Source organism: Heterocephalus glaber, unplaced genomic scaffold (genome assembly GCF_053883595.1).
Source record: "Heterocephalus glaber isolate CG9 unplaced genomic scaffold, H.glaber_assembly_v1.0 deba00001472, whole genome shotgun sequence".
In the NCBI taxonomy this organism is placed as follows: domain Eukaryota; kingdom Metazoa; phylum Chordata; class Mammalia; order Rodentia; family Bathyergidae; genus Heterocephalus; species Heterocephalus glaber.
Window position 1 is genome coordinate 30,282,195 of NW_028258315.1, and position 21,345 is coordinate 30,303,539.

Genomic DNA, 21,345 nt, shown 5'->3' on the forward strand with positions numbered 1-21,345 from the left:
AAAAAAAAATCAGACACCCCCCCCCAAATTTAAAGACCCAATCCAAAATGGGCATCTGAAATGAACAGACACTTTTCAGATGAAGAAGTAGAAATGGCAAATAAATATATGAAAAAATATTCAACATCACTGGTCATTCAAGAGATGCAAATTAAAATAATGCTGAGATTCCATCTCACTCCAAAAAGAACAGCTGTTATCCAGAAATCAGTAACAAATGCTGGAAGGGCTGTGAGGGAAAAGGGACCCTTCTTCACTGTTGGTAGGAGTATAGATTGGTGTGGAAGTCAGTGTTGAGATTCCTCAAAAAACTAAAACTAGAGGTCCCATTTGACCCAACCATTCCCCTTCTTGGTATCTTCTTGAAAGAATTAAAAGCATCATGGGCAGAGGATTTAGCTCAGTGGTTTCGCCGCCTGCTACGCAAGTGCAAGGACCTGAGTTTGATCCCCAGTACCAAAAAAAAAAAAAAAAAAAGAATTAAAAGCATCAGACCACAGCAAAATATGCACACCCACGTTTGTGGCGGCACAGTTTGTAATAGCTAAATCTTGGAAACAGCCCAAATGCCCATCAACTGAGGAATAAAGATGATGTGAGGTTTTTTATACAATAGAGTACTATTCTGCCACAAAGAAGGATAAGCTTGAGATATTTCTAGCTAAATGGACACACCTTTAGACCATACTCTTTTTTTGGGGGTACTGGAGATCTAACTCGGGACTTTGTGCTTGCAAGGCAGGTGGCAGAACCACTGAGCTAAATCCCTGGCCCCTAGACCATACTCCTTTTTTTTTTTTTTTTTTAAATAGCAGACTGACTTTGTTTTTTCTTTTTTTTTCTCTGGTACTGGGGATTGAACTCAGGACCACGCACCTGCAAGGCAGGCGCTGGAACCACTGAGCTAAATCCCTGGCCCTAGACCATACTCTTAAGTGAAATAAATCAGACACACACGTGTAAATATCACATGGTTTCTCTGGTATGAGAAACCAAAAGTGTAAAGAAGGATCAAAATCTGTAACAGATACTGAGAAATGGGAAGAAAATGCTCAAATGAGAAGGGTAATGAGGGAGGGGGAAGGAGGAAAGGAAAAAAGGGACAAGAGAAAAAAAAGAATAAAAGGAAAAACATGGAAACAAGCCTTCTATAGATAAAGAGGGGAAGGGGCTGAAGTGAGGGGAAGGGAATGGGCTAAAAAGAAGAAGCAAGATGTATCATGTACAGGTACAAATACCCTATGATGAATGTTATCATTATATATATATTTAAAATGTACCAGTAAAATAAAAAGTAAAAAAATAAAAATAAATATCATAAACACACAGAGAAAAAAATCACTAGGAAGAAATATACTAAATACACTGGGTAATAGGTGATATAGTTTTTAAATCTTTCTATATTTTTATCGAATTTTCAACTATATGTATTACTTTTATACTTTTCTAATCAGAAAAATATTTAAACCAAGCATACAGTGCATGCTTAAGTTAAGTAAATTTAGGGTCAATCTTCTTTCAGACATAAACCATCATTTAAATATTTGAATATCTATTTACCAAGTATGAATTATGGGTTTGAAGATTAGAAATAAAAATGGAATGGCCCATAGCTTCATGACAAGAGGAGGGATAGTCATTTTGAGGGAAGAGGAAGGCAGACTAAAATTCAAGTTACTGTGGGAACTAAGCCTTGAAGACTTGGGTCAAAAAGAGGGAGGCTACCGCACAGTACATCCTGAAAACCGTTAAAGAGTTAAGTATGGCTGAAGCCCTGGGCCCAGGAGACTATAGGAAAGAAGTGAACCTGGGCTGGCTCTACCCACTCTAACAGGAGGCCTGCCTTTTTCGTGATGGGGAAGACAAGGTTGCAAGCACAAGACTGACACAATCACATTTGCAGCGTTAAGGTCCGTCCCTGAAACAGCAGCATGGGAGGAGGTGGAAAGGTTGGTAGGGAAAGTGGTCAGGCTGTTCCAAAATCCAGGCAAGGACAAGGACAAGTAAGCGCTGACTAAAGGCATTGCCTGGCCAGCTAAGAAGTACTCAAGTGAATTACCCTGAGTAGGAATTCATCCTGATAAAAGAGCAAACGATGATTCCAATAACTGGGAAGAGCTCTAAGAGATATTAATACCTCATACCAATTTATCACCTGGCCACTGTAAGATAGCTGGGTTTATAGGGGCGGGGAAGTTAGCTCAGTGGTACCACCACCCGCCTCACAAGTGCAAGGTCCCAAGTTTGATTCCTCGTACCAAAAAAAAAAAAAATCTAGGTTTAGAGAGAAATTTTAGCAATGCAGTAATGTCTAGGGGAAATGTAAAGTATTTTGGTCACTCCACCTAGATGAAATAGTACTTTAAAAGACTCACTTTCCTTCCACATTGTAATCAAGCCCTATTCAGATTCATATTTTCAGGCCCCTTAACATATAAGGAAAGAGGTTCCTAGATGGGAGTCATGAGGAGTCAGATCATTCTAATGAGCCAACACCCTTAAAGATGAATGGCTTGACACTTTGGTTTATGCGTGGATTTTCTGCATTTATACAGTGTCATCGTATGAGGATCTGATCATCTGTCAGTGGACTCACTGGAAGGTCACTGACAGCTAAGCTCTGAACCCTGAGTGTGTGAGCCTGTCTTGGATGCATCCTGTGTCTTTCTCTTGCCCTTACCATACTTGACTGTCTTTTGAAACTTTAATAGTATAAAGCTTGGAAGCAGTGATAACATGTTTAGGACAAACTGATAGGATGTGGTTAGTGCTTGGATATGAGAGTTGAGAACAAATTGCATGACTAAGAAAGGTTCTGATGACTAAGAAAGAGACAACAGATTAGAATGGCTAGGATGGACAAGTGGTCACCACTAGAATGTTGGTGGGACAGGCAAATGGCAAATCTCAATGGGCTGTTACAAGCAGGTCTGCAGTTCAAGAAGTCTAGGCTGTGCAGACATATCACTAGCCATCAGCAAATAGGGGGCAATGGTGAAATGGCCTGAGAGGGATGAGTAAAGTAAACCAGAGGGTTACAAAACAAACACCAGTGATTTTCTTTTGAGACAGGGTCTCACAAAGTCCCTAAGTTATCTAGGCTGGGCTTGAATTTGCAATCTTCCTGCTTCACCCTCACAGAATACTTAAGTGGGAAGACCTCCATGTGTTCATGACCAGCCTGGGCTACATAGTGAATTCAAGGCACTCTGAGTTATAAAACTCAGATTGGACCTATTGAGGCTTGGTATCAACAAACAGAGACAATGAACCATACCAAAAGTATATGCTATGGTGACCAAATAAAAATTCCTCTCCTTGAAACAAATCTAGAAAATCTGATGACAAAACAATTCTCTGCCCTGTTCATTCAACTGACACTTGGCATCTGACCTGCTACTTCCCAGTGGCTCCTTGGTAACTGCCCCATTTTGTCTGTCTGAGCTGTGATACAATGGTCAGCATTATTCACTAAATAAAGTAACTTTCCCCCAAATTTATTGTCATCCCCTAACTGGCCTTGATTTACTGCCTGATCTGCTCTAATCCACTGGTGGTTCTATTATCATGCAGGGCAGAAGCTGTACCCACCCTTCACCTGTATTGCTGCAGCTCCACGTCCTGGGGAAGGGACCTGTTCCTCACCTTGTTTCTTACAGGCCTACCTTCTAGTCTCTGATGGAAGGTATCACAAAGCCAGGAACCTTTTCAGATGCAAAACAACTTGTTTATGGCAATTATATGCCAAAATCATGAAAGCAGAATACAAATTGGGAGAGAGCCAGGGATTTTGCTCAGTGGCACCACATCTGCCTTGCAAGTGCAAGGTCCCGAGTTTGATCCCCATAAGGGCGGGGGTGGACAGGGTGGTGGTGGTGGTGTGTGTTACAAGTTAGGAAAAAAACCAGTATGGTATAGGCTGGGAAAATGAGATATAATAAATTATCTGTAACATATGTAAGCTAACTGCAACCTATTTCACATGTTAATTCTTTTGGGTCATGCTTCTTCTTTACTATACCAGAGTTATATTCCCAGCCCATTTGCATCACACTTCTAATTTCTCATCCAAACTAAGAGTAGCTTCAACACATAAGTACATTTGTGTGTATAAACATTAACAACTTCTTGTGGATTAGAGAAATGACATCTAATAATCTCAACTTTCATAAAAAGTAAGTATATGTGTCCCTAATACTAATAATGCCGCCAGTGATTTAGCTGAACTAAAATAATCTTTTTGAGATTAGTTTCAGGTTCCAACTGTGCTATTAAGGAAAATATAAGATTACAGAAACAATTATTTTAAGAGAAACATACAACAGTCTTCATTTAAACTTGTGATCCCTGCTGAGATTTATGCTTCAGTGAGCCATACAATGAAAACACTACAAAAGATCTGCTCACGTGACAAGCTACACTGCTGATACTCTGGTCGCCAATGAGTGCAGAAGATGATGAGCTTATCACCGACTTCCACACACAGACAGAATGAGCCCACAGCTCTCCAGTCTGCCATTCCCTGCTCACCATAAGCAGCAAACCTCACTGTCATTTTTCTAGGCTGGTAAGCCCCATCAGGTGTGATGTAGCAAAAGAGTATTTATGTACTATAAACACATTTTCAATAAAAATAGGATTCTGTATAATCGGAAAGAACATTTACAAATTTTTTTTTTTTGGTACAGGGGATCGAACTCTGGACCTTGCGCTTGTGAGGCAAGAGGCAGAACCACTGAGCTAAATCCTCGGCCCCACATTTACAAACTTTTAAGTTTTCTTTTTATAAAGCTAATGCATTTATTGAAGACCATTTTGAAAATAAATACAAAAAAGAAAAAAATATCTCAAATACCCATTATTAAAATTAATATTAAAAAATAATGAATAACCAAGCATATTTGTCTGAAGGGAAATGATAATCTCAGGGATAGGTCATTAAAGGCCTTCCACTCATGACTGTGGTTGAAGTCTGCCCACAACTAGCACCCACTGCCAGATACTCTACCCTAAAAACACCAGCATGAAAGGTTAACCCCTCCTCCAACTTCAATCTTACTACAAAAAACTTCAAACCTAAAAAAGTTGAAATCATCGTCTATTATGGCTGTATTTAGATGTCCCCCCAAAGCCTCATGCAGTCTTAGGAGGGACTTTTTCAAAGGTGTCTGAATCTAGAGTGTGTGATTGATTCATGGTACAATGCTAGGCTAGAAGGCACTAAGATTAAGGGTATGAGTGCTACTTACCTTAAGTAGTCTGAATAAGATAAAAGGGGCAGAAAGATGCTGTCTCGTTTTTGCTGCCTTCCACTACCATGAACTACTGCCCCTTTGCCATGCGCCAAGAGCTAAGTAAGCCTTTCCCCCTTTATCATTGGGTGTCAGGTATTTTATCTCAGCAAAAATAGAGAAAATTTAAAAAAAAAAAAAAGTAAAAAAAAAGTAAAGTAAAAAAAGAGAAAAGTAACTAAGAAACCATCCAAATCACCTGGCCTCACCAACTGCTCAGATTTTGCCTGACTTGGGTACTCGATATCCATACTTTTCCCGTTGCTCTCAGATCACTTCAAAGTACAGTACAATGCAGGTACCATGACAGCACACCTTTAACACTGCAGCATGTATTTCCTAAGAGTAAGGACATTCTAAGGAATATAACTTATAGACCAATAAAATAAAGGGCAGACTCTGTAAACCTGTGACTAGCTGAAGCATTGAAGTATATTTTCCTCTTCTTTGTTCCATACCATGTGACTCCTTCAGGGATAGTTTTGCAACCTCAGCGTCAAAGACACCTGGGCCAGGTCACCCTTTCCTGCGCACTGCAGGATGGTGACCAACACCACCATACCTCTACCCATAGATGCCACTATCATCCCCTGGCCAGCTGTAACTGAAAGTATCTCCTCAAAGGGAACTGCTCCAGTGAAAAAACCCTGCTCTTTGGGAACAAGAGCCCAAGTCCCTATGAGAAGCAGCAGCAGTAATAGCAGAAGACAGCCTGTAATGGCCACCTGGCAGCAGGTTCTAAGCAATCTGCACGTGTCAAGCCGTTTACCCACAAAACAATCCTCTGAACTGCCAAGCACAGCACCTCCTTACAGAGGAGGAAAGAGAAGCAGTGAGGGCAATGCATCATGTCACAGCCATTAAGTGGCAGAGCAGGGATTCAAGCTGAGCCATGCTGGGCCTGCATGGGCCCTCATACCCCTGCTCACTTCCAGGGGCATCATCACCTCTCTCCTGCTGAGACCAATCTTCCTGAGAATCAACCCTCCATCAGGCTTCAGATCTTTTTGGACAGCACCCAGCATAGTGTGTGTTCCTAGTCTCCTTGGAAGGTTACTCTCCCCGCAGGAATCACACACGTCTCGGTTAGAGTCTGCCCATGCTGGTTCTTAGCAGACAAGGACGACTTTCACTGCTGACTGGCTCCAGCCCCAAAGGAGCTTACCAAATAGTTAACAGACACAAATGCTTACAGCAGTGCTTCACCCACAGTATGTTAAACAGAATACTAGTGTTAGCTTTTCTCTCCTCACTAGTAAGGCAGTGTCTAAGGGCAGGCATCTTCATTTTGTTTTGTTTTGGTACTGAGAATTCAACCCAGGGCCTTTGTACTGAACTGTATTCCCAATCCTTCTTTTAAATTTCATTTTGAGACAGGGTCTTGCTAAGTTGCCCAAGCTGGGCTCAAACTTGTAATTCTCCTGCCTCAACCTCCCACGGTGCAGGGATTTTAGATGTGCACCACCATGCCTGGTTCCTATTTGGATATGGTCCCAATGCTTGGCATACAGTAAATTCTTAATTAAGTATTTTCTCAGTAAATGTATGAACAAACTGAAGAACAGCTTCCTTTGAAAATTGAGACCCAATGCTTGGCCCTTACTACTTGGTTGAGTCACTACTGCACTTAACAAGTAAAAGAATGTAGGAAAGATGCATTCTCATATAATGCTCATCACTGAAATTCCATTTAAGAAGGAATCATATGCTTTAGAAAAATGCACTTATTCTCTGGTACAAAAATTCATCCTAATCATGTACACAAATCAAGAGGTATAATGATGTTCACTACCATCTTTTTCATAACACTAACTGGAAATACATCATTATCCAACAACAGAGTTAAATGATAGTATTTCCATACAATGTAATCCTATAAAGCCTTTACAATAATGAAGAATATTTACATAAATATGGTCATGTTAAAGAAAGTAAATTATAAAACAGAATGAACAATATAATCCTAACAACTCTATATGCATAAAAACCAAATGTTAAATGTTAATTACCTGAGTTTATGGGATTTTGATTTTAATGGTTTTCCTTTAGCTTACCTACATTTTCTATTTTTCTCCAGTGTGTTTTAGCGCTGCTTTTATTAAAGATGTTTTAAGTTTTAAATTAAAAAAAAATTTTTTGAGACAAGGTCTTGCTATGTAAACCAGGCTGGCCTCGAACTCACAGTGATACTCCTGCTTCAGCCTCCTGAGTGCTGGGATTACAGGCATGTGCCACTACGCCTGACTAAAAATGTTTTAATTTAAAAAATTTATTTTTTTTGGTACCAGGGATCGAACTTGAGTCCTTGCACTTGCACAGCAGGCTGCAAAACCACTGGGCTAAATCCCCAGCCCTTAAAAATGTTTTTAAATGGAAGTTCATATATGGGAGAAAGAGAGATCCTTTTGACATTCACAGAATTAGCACATTTAGTTTTAACAATTTGTACTCTAAAATCTATAGCATCTAGATTTTAAAATATAGATATAAGATGTAGTTCTGTTGTTATATGAGACTGTGGTTCATTGAGAGGGCTGAGTAACAGTCTAATTTCCAAATCTCAACTCAGCTTTGAAGTTGCAGGATGAGCTCTATAGCTGATCTAAAGTGCCAAGGATGTAGTTCAGTGGCGCCACACCTGCCTGGCAAAAACAAGGTCCTGAGTTTGATTCCCAGTACCGGGAAAAATAAACAAACAAACAAAACAAAGCACTGAGTTCAGGAATGTACTCAGACTAGACCAAAATAGGCTGCAGGGGTTGAAGCAGATGGATGAATAATCTGTGCATGCCAGCTTCTGTCATACTATGTAACCACACTGCAGCATCACTCCAGGACCAAAGGGGGCACCAGCCAGGTGAGGTGATCTCCACCATGTACCTACATAAGAATGGACCAAAACAGGCCCAGAAGGTGATGGACATGTTTTCAGGCCTCACCCAAACTATTCACCCTTTAGAGAATTTTTATTTAACTTAGAAATCGGACCTATCTCTTGTCTAGATTGATTTTTTTTTTCTTTTTTCATTCTTTAGTTAAGGAAACTATGTGATTACCAAATGGTTGGTCTGGCAATCAGTATCTAATATAACCCTTTCTTACTGAAACTGTCACAGTTCTCTACTCCACCAAATAATCCATGGTGACACACCTCTGAGGGATGGTGAAGTTCTCTAGAAGTACAAATGCAGAGTGCTACATTTTAGTATATCCATAGTTGGTTCCTTCCTCTCCCAGCCCAACGCCCACCCCTCCTATGATGGGCTCAACCCTGTACCTCTGGTAAGATGAATTGTTCCACAGGCTTGTACCACAGCTTGTTCACCTGAACGCCACAGCTTGGAGGACTAAAGCGAGCAATGAAGAGGGGCTCCTACACATTGGGGAAGGAAAGGGGCATGAAACAGAAAAACAAAGACAAGAAAAAATATTTCATGTTATATACTACATTTGCAACAAGTCTTCCAACACCTTCCAGCTTGGTCAGTCAACAAAATCCATAATGGTCCTAACCATGGTGACTCATGTTCTACTGTGGTTCTGGTAATTTTTGGGTTTTCTAGGGCAGTTGTGGTTATTAAATAAAGGTATTTAAGAAAACCGAAGTTGTCTTTAAATTTTCATATAACCCTAAAAACAAAACAAAAAAACCCATCTTGAGATAAAAAGCATTAAAGGGAGAGGTATTATTAAATTCAGCTAATCACAGTGTCAAAACTCCCTCAAAGGTTAAGAATAAGAAGAAAGATCACATATTTATAGGGAATGGGAACAAATGGACTCAGGAACCCTCTTCAAAAAAAACAATCAGGCTGGATGCAGTGGTGCTGCATACACCTGTAATCCCAGCACTCTTGCAAGGCTGAGGCAGAAGGACTGCAAGTCTGAGCCCAAGTTGGGCAACTTAGGAAGACCCTGTCTTAAAAATAAAGTGGAGAGAGGGGATGTGTGGGGATATAATTCAGTGCAAAGGTGCTGGGTTAAAGCCAAAACAAAGCTAACAAAAACAAAAGAAACCTTCAGAAGAAAATATACACTAAACAAAAAAGGGAATATAAAAAGAGGACTGGTTCTCAGGATGTCTATTGTTTTCTTTGTACACTCCCATTTCTTTCAGCTAAGAACATTTTCTTATTCTCATCACAATCCTTATATACACTAAGTTACCAGAAGCGAAATTTCTGTTAAAGCTATCAAGACTACGTAGACGTTTACAATGAAGGTCAAGTCAGTGTAGTATGTCTATTTCTTTCATGAACACCAGTTCTTAGCAATGTACTTAGGATGTATTTTGCACTATGATGTGTGACCCACTTATCCCACTGTTCATGCCACTTTCTGGAGAAGCTCTGGAAGTTCTCTTTCATGTCTTTACAAGATGACATAAAAAATATGGTAAATGCTGCTGCCTAGTGCCATCCAATGAAAAGGCAGGGTCATAAAAACATTATAGTGTGTCCTCATTGTATTCTTACCATATTCACCAAATCTGGCACTATTTGACTTCTGGCTCTTCCCCAAAGTCAGTATGACTGTGAAAGGTAAATATTTTTAATCAATTTAGGACATTAAGGCAGCGTATAAAATACACCTACAAAAGAAACTTCCAGAACTGATTCAGAAAGTGGCAAGAATAATTGGATAAGTGTGTTCAAAGAGAGGGGAATTAATTGCAAAGTATCTTTTTTTTTTTTTTGGTACCGGGGATTGAACTCGGGTCCTTCCGCTTGTGCAGCAGGTGGCAAAACCACTGAGCTAAATCCCTAGCCCCCAAAGGGTCTTTTTTTGAGACAGGGTCTCGCTATGCAGTTCAGGCTGACCTTGAACTATGTAGCCCAAGCTGGCCTCAAACTCTCGACAGTCCTGCCTCAGCCTCCCAAGTGCTGGGATTACAGGTGTGCACCACTAGGACCAGCCCAATGTGTCTTTCAGGGTATTAAAAAATTTTCAAGGGCTGGAGATTTAGCTCAGTGGTTTCACTGCCTGCTGCGCAAGCACAAGGACCCGAGTTCAATCTCCAGTACCGAAAAAACCAAACCCAAAAACAAAAAAACAAAACCAAAAAAATTTTAAATTTAAATATTCACTTTTTGTTCATTACATTTCATACATCTATTCATGAACCCTTTAGGATCCACCTTAGATCAGTTCTTCTTGAGGACAAAAGATTACTAACTCCTCTCTGGCTAAAATAACAGCAACTAAAAGTTATCAACATGACCAAAATATTGTATTTTTTTTGGTTTTTGGTACCAGGGATTGAATTCCGGACCTTGTGCTTGCGAAGGAGTTGACAGAACCACTGAGCTAAATCCCCAGCCCCATAAAATATTGTGTTTGAACTAAACTTCTTTACTGGCATCCCAAACATTATAAATAATTTTTTAAAAAGACCATACTGAGACAATTCAGTGTATCAAAAATTCAATATTAATCCTAATTTCTAGATAAGGATAACAATGAATTCATGATTACTGCTATTTCAGCTACCTACCTGAATTTCAACATCAATACATTTTTTTGTGTATGTGTGGGCAATTCTGGGGAAAGAACCTGGCCTCCTATATATTATGGAAGTAGTTTATTACTTAGCTACACCACTCTCCTTTCAATGAATTGTTTATTTGGGGGCGGGGGTGAGACAGGGTTTTGATATGTAGTTCAGGCTGGCCTTAAACTCATTATGTAGTCCAGGCAAACCTCCTGCCTCAGCCTCCTGAGTGCTGGGATTATAGGTGTTCAATGAGTCTTAACACACAGACTACTACAGTTGAGAAACTTGATAAAGCTCTATTCAGTATAATCTAGGGACTGGATTCATTTGTTCCCTCTCTTATGTCTATCAATACATTAAAAACTACAGCTTCTTTAGAAGAAGCAAAAAAACCCCTGAAACTTAAATTGATCTTTATATTTACTCTAAACTTCCAATAATATCAAGACCAATTCTACAGATTACAATTATGAACTCAGGACAAAACATGAAAAAGCAATGATCTAAAAGCACTGAAACTAGATCAAGCAGGAAGAACATGGAGGAGAATTACATGTGGACACCTTCTTTATTGGTCTTTGTCCAAAGGTAGAAAGCTAGGGCAACTGAAAAGCTGAATGAAAACCTGTAGTCTTTCTGGCAGAAAAGTTAAAGGACAGAGGAAGAGCAAACATCAGCTAAAAAGTGAACAGGAATACCCCATCTAGCATGAACCTCTGAGGGACAGCCACAAATTCTACACATCAACTCTGCCCAAATCTGTGGCTGACTCATGAAACACACATTTGAGGCCAAACTCAAGCAGTCCATGTAAGGCCAAAACTGAACAGAGATTTGAGCTGCTGTGCACAGCAAGAAAAACAGTTTGGAATCTGTGTCTGGCCAATTTAACTGCCTGCTAAAACAAGAAAAAAAAAATCAATACTCTTCAAGGAATAAAATGGAATCCAGAGCTCCTACAACCAATTGTTCACAATACCCAGGCTTCAATCCAAGGTACCAGATATACAACAGAAAAAAATGATACTCAAGAGAAAAAGATGACAATCAGTAAAGACGCACCCCAAGATAACTTGGGATAAGCCCACAAGGGTTTTTTAAAGCAGTTATAGTGTATCATCATGGGTCTACTCGGGAAAAACATGCTCAAAATTAATAAATAATACAAAGGAGATTTTAGAGAAATAGAAACTGTAAAAACAGAACTGAAAATTGAAGAAGTGTTATAAAATAAACCTAAAATAAAAAATTCATTGAGTAAGCTTAACTGCAGATTTGAGATGGCAGAAGACTTAGTAAATTTAAATAGATTAACAGAAAGTAAAGCTGAAAACCAGAGGGGAAACAATGAAAAAAACTCCAGATTCGTGAACTGTGGGACAACACTTAAGAGATCTCGCATACAAGTAATTGGAATCCAAGAAAGAATGGATGGAATGTGTGGCACTGGAAAAAGTTTTGAAGAAATATCAGCTGAAAATTCTCAAAATTTGGTAAAAGATGTACATTTAGAGAATGAAAAAACTTGAGAAGTCCTGAGCAGAACAGACATAGAAAAACCACTCCAAGGTACAACAGTCAAATTGTTTAAAGCCAAATATAAAGGTAGCCCCCAAATAAAGGAACCACATCACACACACCACTAATGAGAACAGTAATTTGAAGGATGGTGACTTCTCACCAGAAACAATGGAGGACAAAAACATGGAGATGAATCTTTAAAATACTGGAAAAGAAGAAAAAGAAAACAATAATCACTACCCAGAATTCCATATCCAGAAAACAACCCATGATAACAAAGGAGAAAAAAAGTAAAATAAAAGTATTTTCAGAAAAATGAAAACTAAGCAAATTCAGCAGCAGCAAATACACTATCAGAATTGAAGGTAGATGATATCAGATAGAAATTTAGGTATTCAGGGATGAATAAACAATAGAAATGGTAACTATATGGGGAAATACAAGACTTTTTCTCTACAATCCTTTAATATACACTCAGTTTAAAGCAAAAATTATATACTATGAGATTTTGAGCATATATAGATTTAATATATAGAGTAATGGGAACAAAGTTGATGGATGGTAAATGGAATTTGCACAGTCCCCATATTTTACATGAAGGGAAACAGCAGCAGCTCCAAGACTGAAAAGTTTGGGATATGTATTGTAATCCTTATGTCAACCATACACACAAAAGTAATAACAAAGAACTGTAGCTAAAAACCCAACAGAGAAATTAAAATGAAATTCTAAAAAATATACAGTTAACCTCAAAGAAGGCAGAAGAGGAACAAAACGGTCAATCAAACAGAAAACAAGTGACAAAATAAGAGTTGAAATCTCACCACTTTGACAACTACTAAATGTAAATGGAATAAACACTTCCTATAAAAGCTAGAGATGCTTAAAGTTTATAAACAGAAAGGATCTCCCCCACCTTTTGATGTGTATAAGAAATATAATTTCTAGCAATACATAAAATTCAATTCATCATAGTAACATAATAAAAGATAAAAACCTTGGAAACAGTCTGGGTTCTCACCAACACTAGAATGGGTAGGTAGCCTATACTGTTAAGACTACTACTTATCAATTAAAAGAATGAAAAGGGAAAATTTATTGATCATGCAGTATGATGAATAGGTTTCAAAATGTGGAGTGAAAAATGACTTATACAACAGAGCACTTTTGTATGCTTCCACTTATACGTGAAGTCCCCAGAACAGATAAAATCAGTTTATGCAAAACAAAAAAATCAGAACAGTGGTTGCCTTTGGGGAATAGTAAAGAAACTGACTAGAAAGGAACATAAGGGAACTTTCTAGGATCACATGCTTCTCGTACTGATAGGAGCTTGGGTTAAACAGGTTATGGAATTTAACAAACTGCATGCACATTCCACTTTATGTAAAGTTTAAGAACAACAACAACAAAAAAACTCTAATGATATGCATGCTAAAGCATTTAAGGGTGAAGTATACCAATGTCTGAAACTTACTCTGAAATAAATTTTTTTTTGGCGGGGTACCGGGGATCGAACTCACGACCTTGCACTTGCAAGGCAGGCACAGTGCCACTGAGCTAAATCCCCAGCCCTCTGAAATACATTGTTAAAAAAATAGGTTAATAAATATATACGTGATAAAGCAAATACAGCAAGGCATTAGCTACTGTAGAATCTAGTTGGTGGCTATCTGGGTGTTCACTGTGCAATTATTTTGCATTTTTTGTATTTTTAAAACCCAGAAACAGATCTTTTCAAATAATTCCATCCTATACTCCTTCAGATATATCATGTGAACAAATTGGATCTCCCCAAATTCAGAAAAAAGAGTAACCACAATTGTTCTAAACTTTTCTTCCTTCTACACTTTTTGTGGGGGGTGGGTGCCGGGGATTGAACTCGGGACCTCGTGCTTGTCAAGCAGGCAGCAGAACCACTAAGCTAAATCCCTGGGCCCCTACACCTTTATTACAAAAAGATCTGAAGCAGCTGTTAGCCTTTTATTTTATTTTTTGGTACCGGGGATTGAACTTGGGTCCTTGCGCTTGCACAGCAGGCGGTGAAACCACTGAGCTAAATCCCCAGCCCTTGACAGCCTTTTATTGTAGATTTTTAGGGTTGGAAGAAATACAATCCTAAGAGGCCCCCAATTTTTTTGTTTTGAGACAAGGTCTTGATACATAGCCTAGGCTGGCCTCAAACTGGCTGTGATCCTCCTGCCTCAGCTCCCTGAGAGCTGGGATTACAGGCATTTACCACCACACAGCTACAAGGCCCCAAATTTTTATAGCCATCACAAAGTTTTAAAATTTCTGAGCTTTGGGGGATTTTGGATTGGAAATTTCTAACCTAGTCCAACTTTCTCTTTTCTAGATATAATGCATTATTCATAGTTAACCTCTTTTCAAACCAGTAATGTAATTTTTTGCACTACAATGCATTCTGCATGCAGTCAGTAAGGGAAGAAAGGTGGAAGTCTCTCAACAAGAGAGAATTATAGTCTTCCAATCTCCTGCATAATTTATAAGGAAAAGTTGTGTTTTGGGAGAAGGAAAATATAGGAAGTTCTGTAGAAAACAGTACATACCTCCTGTTCTGCCTGATAAAGCTTCACTGTGATGTTTCTCTGGAAACCCACGTCACTGGTGTCGTAGAATACCCCGAGACTGGTAATAACAATTGGATAGAGAACTTGGAAGCTCACACTAACAACTCGGTCCTCAGACAGCTCTGATGTAGCATCTTCAGAAAGACTGAATGCCTCAATTTCCTGATTCAAAACTAAGGAAGAAAGGAGAACAGGGGTTTTACATAATCACAATATGAAGTAGTGAAGTGGCCCTAACAATAAAATCTAATTAGTTATTTGTTATATGATTTTTTTTTTTTTGCTTTTAGATGTATCTAATTTTATTATAAAACCACTGTTTTGGCATTAGTTGGTTACAGTGATAACTACATACTGTAAGTGTGGCACAGCAGGTCTGATGGGATAACTGGATCCCCAACTTACTGAACCAAACTTTAGTCACCTCAAATCTACTACAGACAGTAGCCTGCAGGTGTTACGAATGCAAATTCCACTTAGGGAATAGGTAGTAGATTAAATGTTGGTAAGACTACAAAAGTAGTGGTTCCTTTATGGGACTTTTTTATTCCTTCTCCCCTCCAATTACTTTGTTTTAAAAGAATCAAATTTCTCAGAACAAATATGAGTAACAGCAGCACCCAAGGAACATCACACTTAGCTCTTGTTAAAAATCAGTATGGGGCCGGGGATTTAGCTCAGTGGTTCCACCACCTGCCTCGGAAGTCCAAGTTCCCAAGTTCGATCCCCGGTACCCAAAAAAGAAAATCAAGTATAAAAATCAGTATCTGTGTGATTCATCTTTTACAACACAGGTAAGGGAATGTTCACTCTAGTTTTAAACTCCTTCTTACAGTCCCTTAAAAAAGTAAAAGCGTTCCACCAAGTTCTTCTGGATGGTGTAACTGCTGTACATTTGTTGGTAGGTCACTTTTTGTGCTATGTTTACTTGGAAAGGATCTTCCAATATATCTCCAATATTCCTTTCTTATGGTGTCCTTTTCTTTAGCCAGGATTTCACATAACTCTAATGCTTTATTAAGAATGCCTTCCTTGGGCTGGGGATTTAGCTTAGTGGTTCCACCGCCCGCCTGCCTTGCAAGCGCAAGGATCCAAGTTCGATCCCTGGTACCAAAAAAACAAAAACAAAAACAAAACAAACAAAAAAAGAATGTCTTCCTTGTTGTCACACTGGTTTTCTAACATGTCTTCATAGTCATCCACAAGAAAGGCAATTAGGTAAGGGGAACTGTGACTTGGTCGTAAATCAAGTAACTGATTTAGTAGGTTGGGATATTTGGAAAGACCACGATCTTGCAAAATCCCTTTCAAATAGTTTCATGCACTTTCATTATGTGGTACAAGTTTTATCATTTCCAGAGTGTACTGGACTTCTCTAATGCAGCATGACCACTGTAGCCAGTGGTGTTAGAAATGACAAAGTATCTTTGGTTCCACGCAGTTATTTCTCACATCCTCTTTGAGAAGTTGGTCTACATACTGTAGTTCATTATCCCAAAGTCTAAATTCCTGAATGACCCACTGTTGATGCTGCCAAGCACGGTAATTCTTTGCATCCTGATTAAGAATATCAGCAATAAACTCAAGCTCCTGAGACGGATCTTTCAGCCATTCTACTAATACTCGCCTATGATGCCAAACATGATAGTTTTTCGGCTATTCCTCATTTATCGTAGTGATGTAGTTCATTTCTTCATGTAGATCCTTTTGAAGTGACCGTAAGAGAACTCTTTGAAAATGCCACACTGTGTAATTGGCTGCATTTAATTCAATGGCATCCCGAGTGAGCTTCAAGGCTCGCTCACTTCTCTCATCATGCTGCAGAACAGCTCAGAAATAATCATAAACATCTTGGAATTTTTTACTATAGATGATCTGCACTACTGGATTAGGACCATCATTCTGTGGCACTGGATCTATATCAGCCCACTCTGCTCTGTCCCTGTACAGGACATAGGTGGGTGAGTCCAGTCTCAGGAACCCCTCATCCATGGGGGATGCCATGGCTTCCCTGGCCTCCGCTGCCATGTCTTCCTCCAGCAGCTGCTGGGCTGGTGGTGGGTGCGGCTGTGGCGGGGGCTACTCCGGCCGACCAGGATCGCCATCCTGCACAGATTCCCCAACCCCCTCAGTGGCCGCCATCTCGCCTCTGTCCACAATGGAGGTAGCGCTGTTATATGATTCTTTCACAAATGGCAGGAATTTTTACAAAATTCTTCAGAATCATGGCTGCTCATAGAAAAACAAACCTATTTTGAAATTTAACCATGAACTTTTCATCTAAATCATTATTCAGTTATCAAAACTGCTTTAGCAGATTTTTTGCATACATGTATATATATGCAGATGCATAAATACCATAGAATTAAGTCAACTGGAGTGCATCTATTTGGAAGGATTGGACAAAAAGGGTAATAAACACAGTACTAACTACAGTCATAAGTAATCAGTAAGTTTGAGTCAGGCACAGTGGTGCACACCTGTAATGCCAGCAACTGAGAAGGTTGAGGCAGATGGACTGCGAGTTCCAGCACAGCCCATGCAACTTAGCAAGGCACTGTCTCAAAACAAAAATTATAATAAAAAAATTTTAAAATGGCTGAGGATGAGTTCATTATGAAGGCCCTAAATTCAATCCCCAGTATCAGTGGGGGAAAAAAATCAGTAAATTTGGTCTTGCTCTGCAAATTCTGAGGTTCTACTTTTTTTAAGGCAATTTAAAATATTTGTAACAAGTCAGGCAACTGTTACAGAAGTAACTAGAATCACTTCAAATAACACTGAAAAATTCTTGTGGTACAATATTGATAAAAGACAAGCACAGTAAACACAGTAGGCGTTTCTGACTGCCTATTTGTTGACATTCCCACCAAGTTCCCATTTTCACAATTTCCCCCTGTGGGGGTGGAGTTTATTTAGTCTACAGACTAAGAAACTGACACAGTAATTTGCCCAAGGTCACCAAAAATGGCAGTCAGGAGTCACACCCAGGTTTAATGACTCCCAAATCAGTGGTTTTCCATTTCCCAACTGTTGTCTAATCAGTGTCCAAAACAGTCCTTTTCAAATAATTTCTAATTCCATAAATGAATCAAGATAGATTTTATGGGTAGTTAATATGGTAGAGACTACCAGTATAATTTTGAGAAATAAGACCCTTTTTTTTTTGGTCCCGGGGATTGAACTCAGGTCCTTCCCCTTGCGGGGCAGGTGGTGGAACCACTGAGCTAAATCCCCGGCCCAAGAAATAAGACCTTTTAAAAAATATTATATCAAAGTGCTTTGTGTCTTTTAGAGCTGTGGCTTTCAAACTTTGCTGATTATACCATCTCATAAGTTAAAAAAAAAAAAATCTGTACACATACCCATATATTTACTTACAAAATAAACACAAATACTAGGGGCCGGGGATGTAGCTCAGCACTGCCTGGCAAGTTAAGTGCAAGGTCCTGAGTTTGATTCCCAGTACCAAAAATACATACATATAGGGGCGGAGATTTAGCTCAGCGGTTTCACCACCTGCTACGCAAGCGCAAGGACCTGAGTTCGATCCCCGGTACCAAAAAAAACAAAAAACAAAAAAAACATACATACAAATACTGTAGTCATATTCAGTATTAATAAAAAATATATTTCTTTTTTTCAGATAAATAAAATTATTGTTAGGGCTGGAAGTGTAGCTCAGTGGTAGTCTGCTTGGCACGCAGGAGGCCCTGAGTTCAATCCTTAGCACCAAAATAAAAAATTAATAACAATAAAATAAAATTTGTATTTTCTTCCCAAACACCCACAAGTTATTTGGATCTTTGCTTTAAGAGTTCCTAAAACTATTATACACTTAGTAGATGCTCAATCAAATGTACCTAAAGGGGAAGTGATGACTTCTGCTCAATTATTGACATGAGCAAGAAGGAAAGAAAAGACGACAGGTTTTTGTAATGGACTGAGCAGGCACTGCCAGTCTAGATTCCAAACATACTGTATGAAAACAAAGTGTTTCTCTTTACTATTGTGATAGCCAACCCAACTCCATTTTGAGCCTCAATGCCATTTTGTGCCTGTGCTTGGACAAAGCACCCAAAACCCCCCACATCTTGTTTGGCAGTAAACTTGCTGCAGTTGCAGGATGTTTTGTAGCTCACCTACTGTGTGTGAAACTTCCTTGTGCCCCACATCCCCACTAACCTGGCATGGCTCTGCTTCTGTAAGATTCTGCTTCCTCTCTGCTTGCTCTCTCCTGAGCCCTCCCCAACTGAAAGCATGACTTAAAAGGAGAAATCAAACCACTTCCCGATGTCAAGAGAACTTTCCAGGCAGTAGCCCCCCTCGACCACCAGCTTAATAAACAGACTCAATGTGACACAGAGTGTGGCACATCTCTATTGTTCTAACTCGCTAGTCCCTAACACTATAATCAGGAAATAAAAGAGATCCAAAGTGGAAGCAGGTCTATTAAAAGCATCGGCTCAAACACATAACATTCCTAGATTTCGGTTTTTTTTAAGATGGTCTTGATACATAGTTCAAACTGGCTTTGAACTCTGATCCTCCAGCTTTTCAGCCTGAGTGCTGGGATTACAGGCGTGCACTACCACACCTGGCTCACATTTTTAGTTTTTTGTTGTTGTTGTTGTTTTGAGACAGCCTTGCTATGTAGTTCAGGCTGGCCTTGAACTCACAGCAAGCCTTTGCCTCAGTCTCTCAAGTGTTGGGGTACTACCACACTCAACTAGATATTTCCTACCTTAAAAAATAACTTTGAACTCAAGCTACCCAAAAAGCAAATTGTTGTTTTTTTTTTTTGGTACCGGGGATTGAACTCAGGACCTTCCGCTTTCAAGGCAGGCACAACACTACTGAGCTAAATCCCTGGCCTTGTTGCTTTATTTTTGAGATGAGGGTCTCACTATGTTGCCCAGGCTGATCTAGAACTCCTGGGCTCAAATGTGATCCTCCCACTTCAGCCTCCCAAGTAGCTGGGACTACAGATGTTCAGGTGTGCCAGCCTGGCTAATGCTGTTGTTTTGATAATACTATTGATCAAACCTTCTATCATGATTAATGCTCACTGTGACCTTCTGGTTCTGAAATAACCCTAAATGCTTTCAGGAAAATAAAAAGATAAAATTAGTGTGTGTATTTTTAAAAATGTATCATACATATATGAACATTTTCTCTTTTTTTTAACTTTTATTAGTACATGTTTGCAGTTCATGCAGTTTACAATCATGTTGGAGAGTAGTTACATCTATATACCACAGCTTGAGTTTTTAAAAATTCCCTTCCCTTTCCCACCTCCTCCCTCCTAAACATTTTCTATTAATGGAGAGGTCTACTACTTTACTGCTAATGAGTAAAGGCACTTAAAATAACTTCTGGATTTTTTTCTTTCTTTTTTTTTTGCAGTCCTGGGGATGGAATCCAGGGCCTGGGTTCTGCTAAGGGCTCTGCCACTTAAATTACATCCCTATCCCTGGAAAATTCAAAGGTAAGGGCTTTTTCTAGTTGCTGTTTGGTTTTCATTCAGTCATTTATTTGTTTTTTGTTTTTTTGGTACCAGGGATCGGGTCCTTGTGCCATTTGTTTATTTTTGAGACAGGGTCTCACTATGTAGTTCAAGCTGTCCTTGAACTCACTAGGTAACCAGGACTGGGCTTAAACCCATGATGATCCTTCCGCCTCAGCCTCCTGAGTGCTGGGATTATAGGTATGTACCAGCATGCCCAGCTGGTTTTGGTTTTCAACTGTAACTTGTTGTAGGATACCCACATCATTACTAATACAACATTACGAGTTGCATAATTTTTTGGTTCTCCAGAGGTATACATAACCATAAAGGTTTGACAAAATTTAAAATAACACAAGTCATAATCAACACATGGGATATTGGAAAAGCTGAACATTTCTTAGAATCACAGCTGCACATAACAGGAAGGGGTAATAAAGACAAGTTACAACTTCTCCAAATTAGTTCCCTAGTGACACACAGAAAATCTAATTAGAATCTGCTTTCTTCATCATCATCAGAATCCCCACCACTTTTAAGGAATAAAAAGTATTACTTGTATTTTTAATATTTTACTGTTTGTTTGTTTTGCAGAAGCACTGGCAATGATCTTAACAGAATGTTGACTCACAATATTTGTATCAATGCTACTACAAATCCACTGGTAAAATCAGCAGTTTCTCAAAAGTTCAAAGTTCAGTAACTCATAATTTATCTAAGCATAAGGAATTTCTAGATGCATTTGAATCACCCTGAAGAATACTCTGCCGGACCCTGTAATTCTGTATTTGTGAAGAATCTCTATAGATTCCTGGATTAGTCAATCTATCAAGAGGGATGAAACACATATTTTGATGTCAAAAACCAATTCCATACTATTAAATTTAGCAACTTTTATTCATCATTGAACTTGTAGATGGGCAGTCTTTGACAGAAGACAAC

At 39.1% G+C, this 21,345-nt stretch overlaps 1 protein-coding gene and 1 pseudogene across 4 annotated transcripts in view; both read right to left on the reverse strand.

Annotated features, from left to right (window-relative positions):
* The window catches only part of B3galnt2 (beta-1,3-N-acetylgalactosaminyltransferase 2), a 75,584-nt gene that overhangs the window by 40,896 nt on the left and 13,343 nt on the right, over positions 1-21,345 (reverse strand). For 3 of the 4 annotated variants that reach the window (XM_021266387.2, XM_021266389.2, XM_004854621.3), the window contains exons 4-5: positions 14,877-15,070; positions 8,569-8,664 (exon numbers count right to left, since the gene is read on the reverse strand). In XM_021266387.2, the coding sequence (XP_021122046.1) occupies positions 8,569-8,664; positions 14,877-15,070 (290 nt within the window). The remainder of the gene's footprint in view (positions 1-8,568; positions 8,665-14,876; positions 15,071-21,345) is intronic. The other variant, XM_021266386.2, reaches the window with a different exon arrangement.
* On the reverse strand, positions 15,078-21,343 carry LOC106010214 (protein farnesyltransferase/geranylgeranyltransferase type-1 subunit alpha-like; annotated as a pseudogene).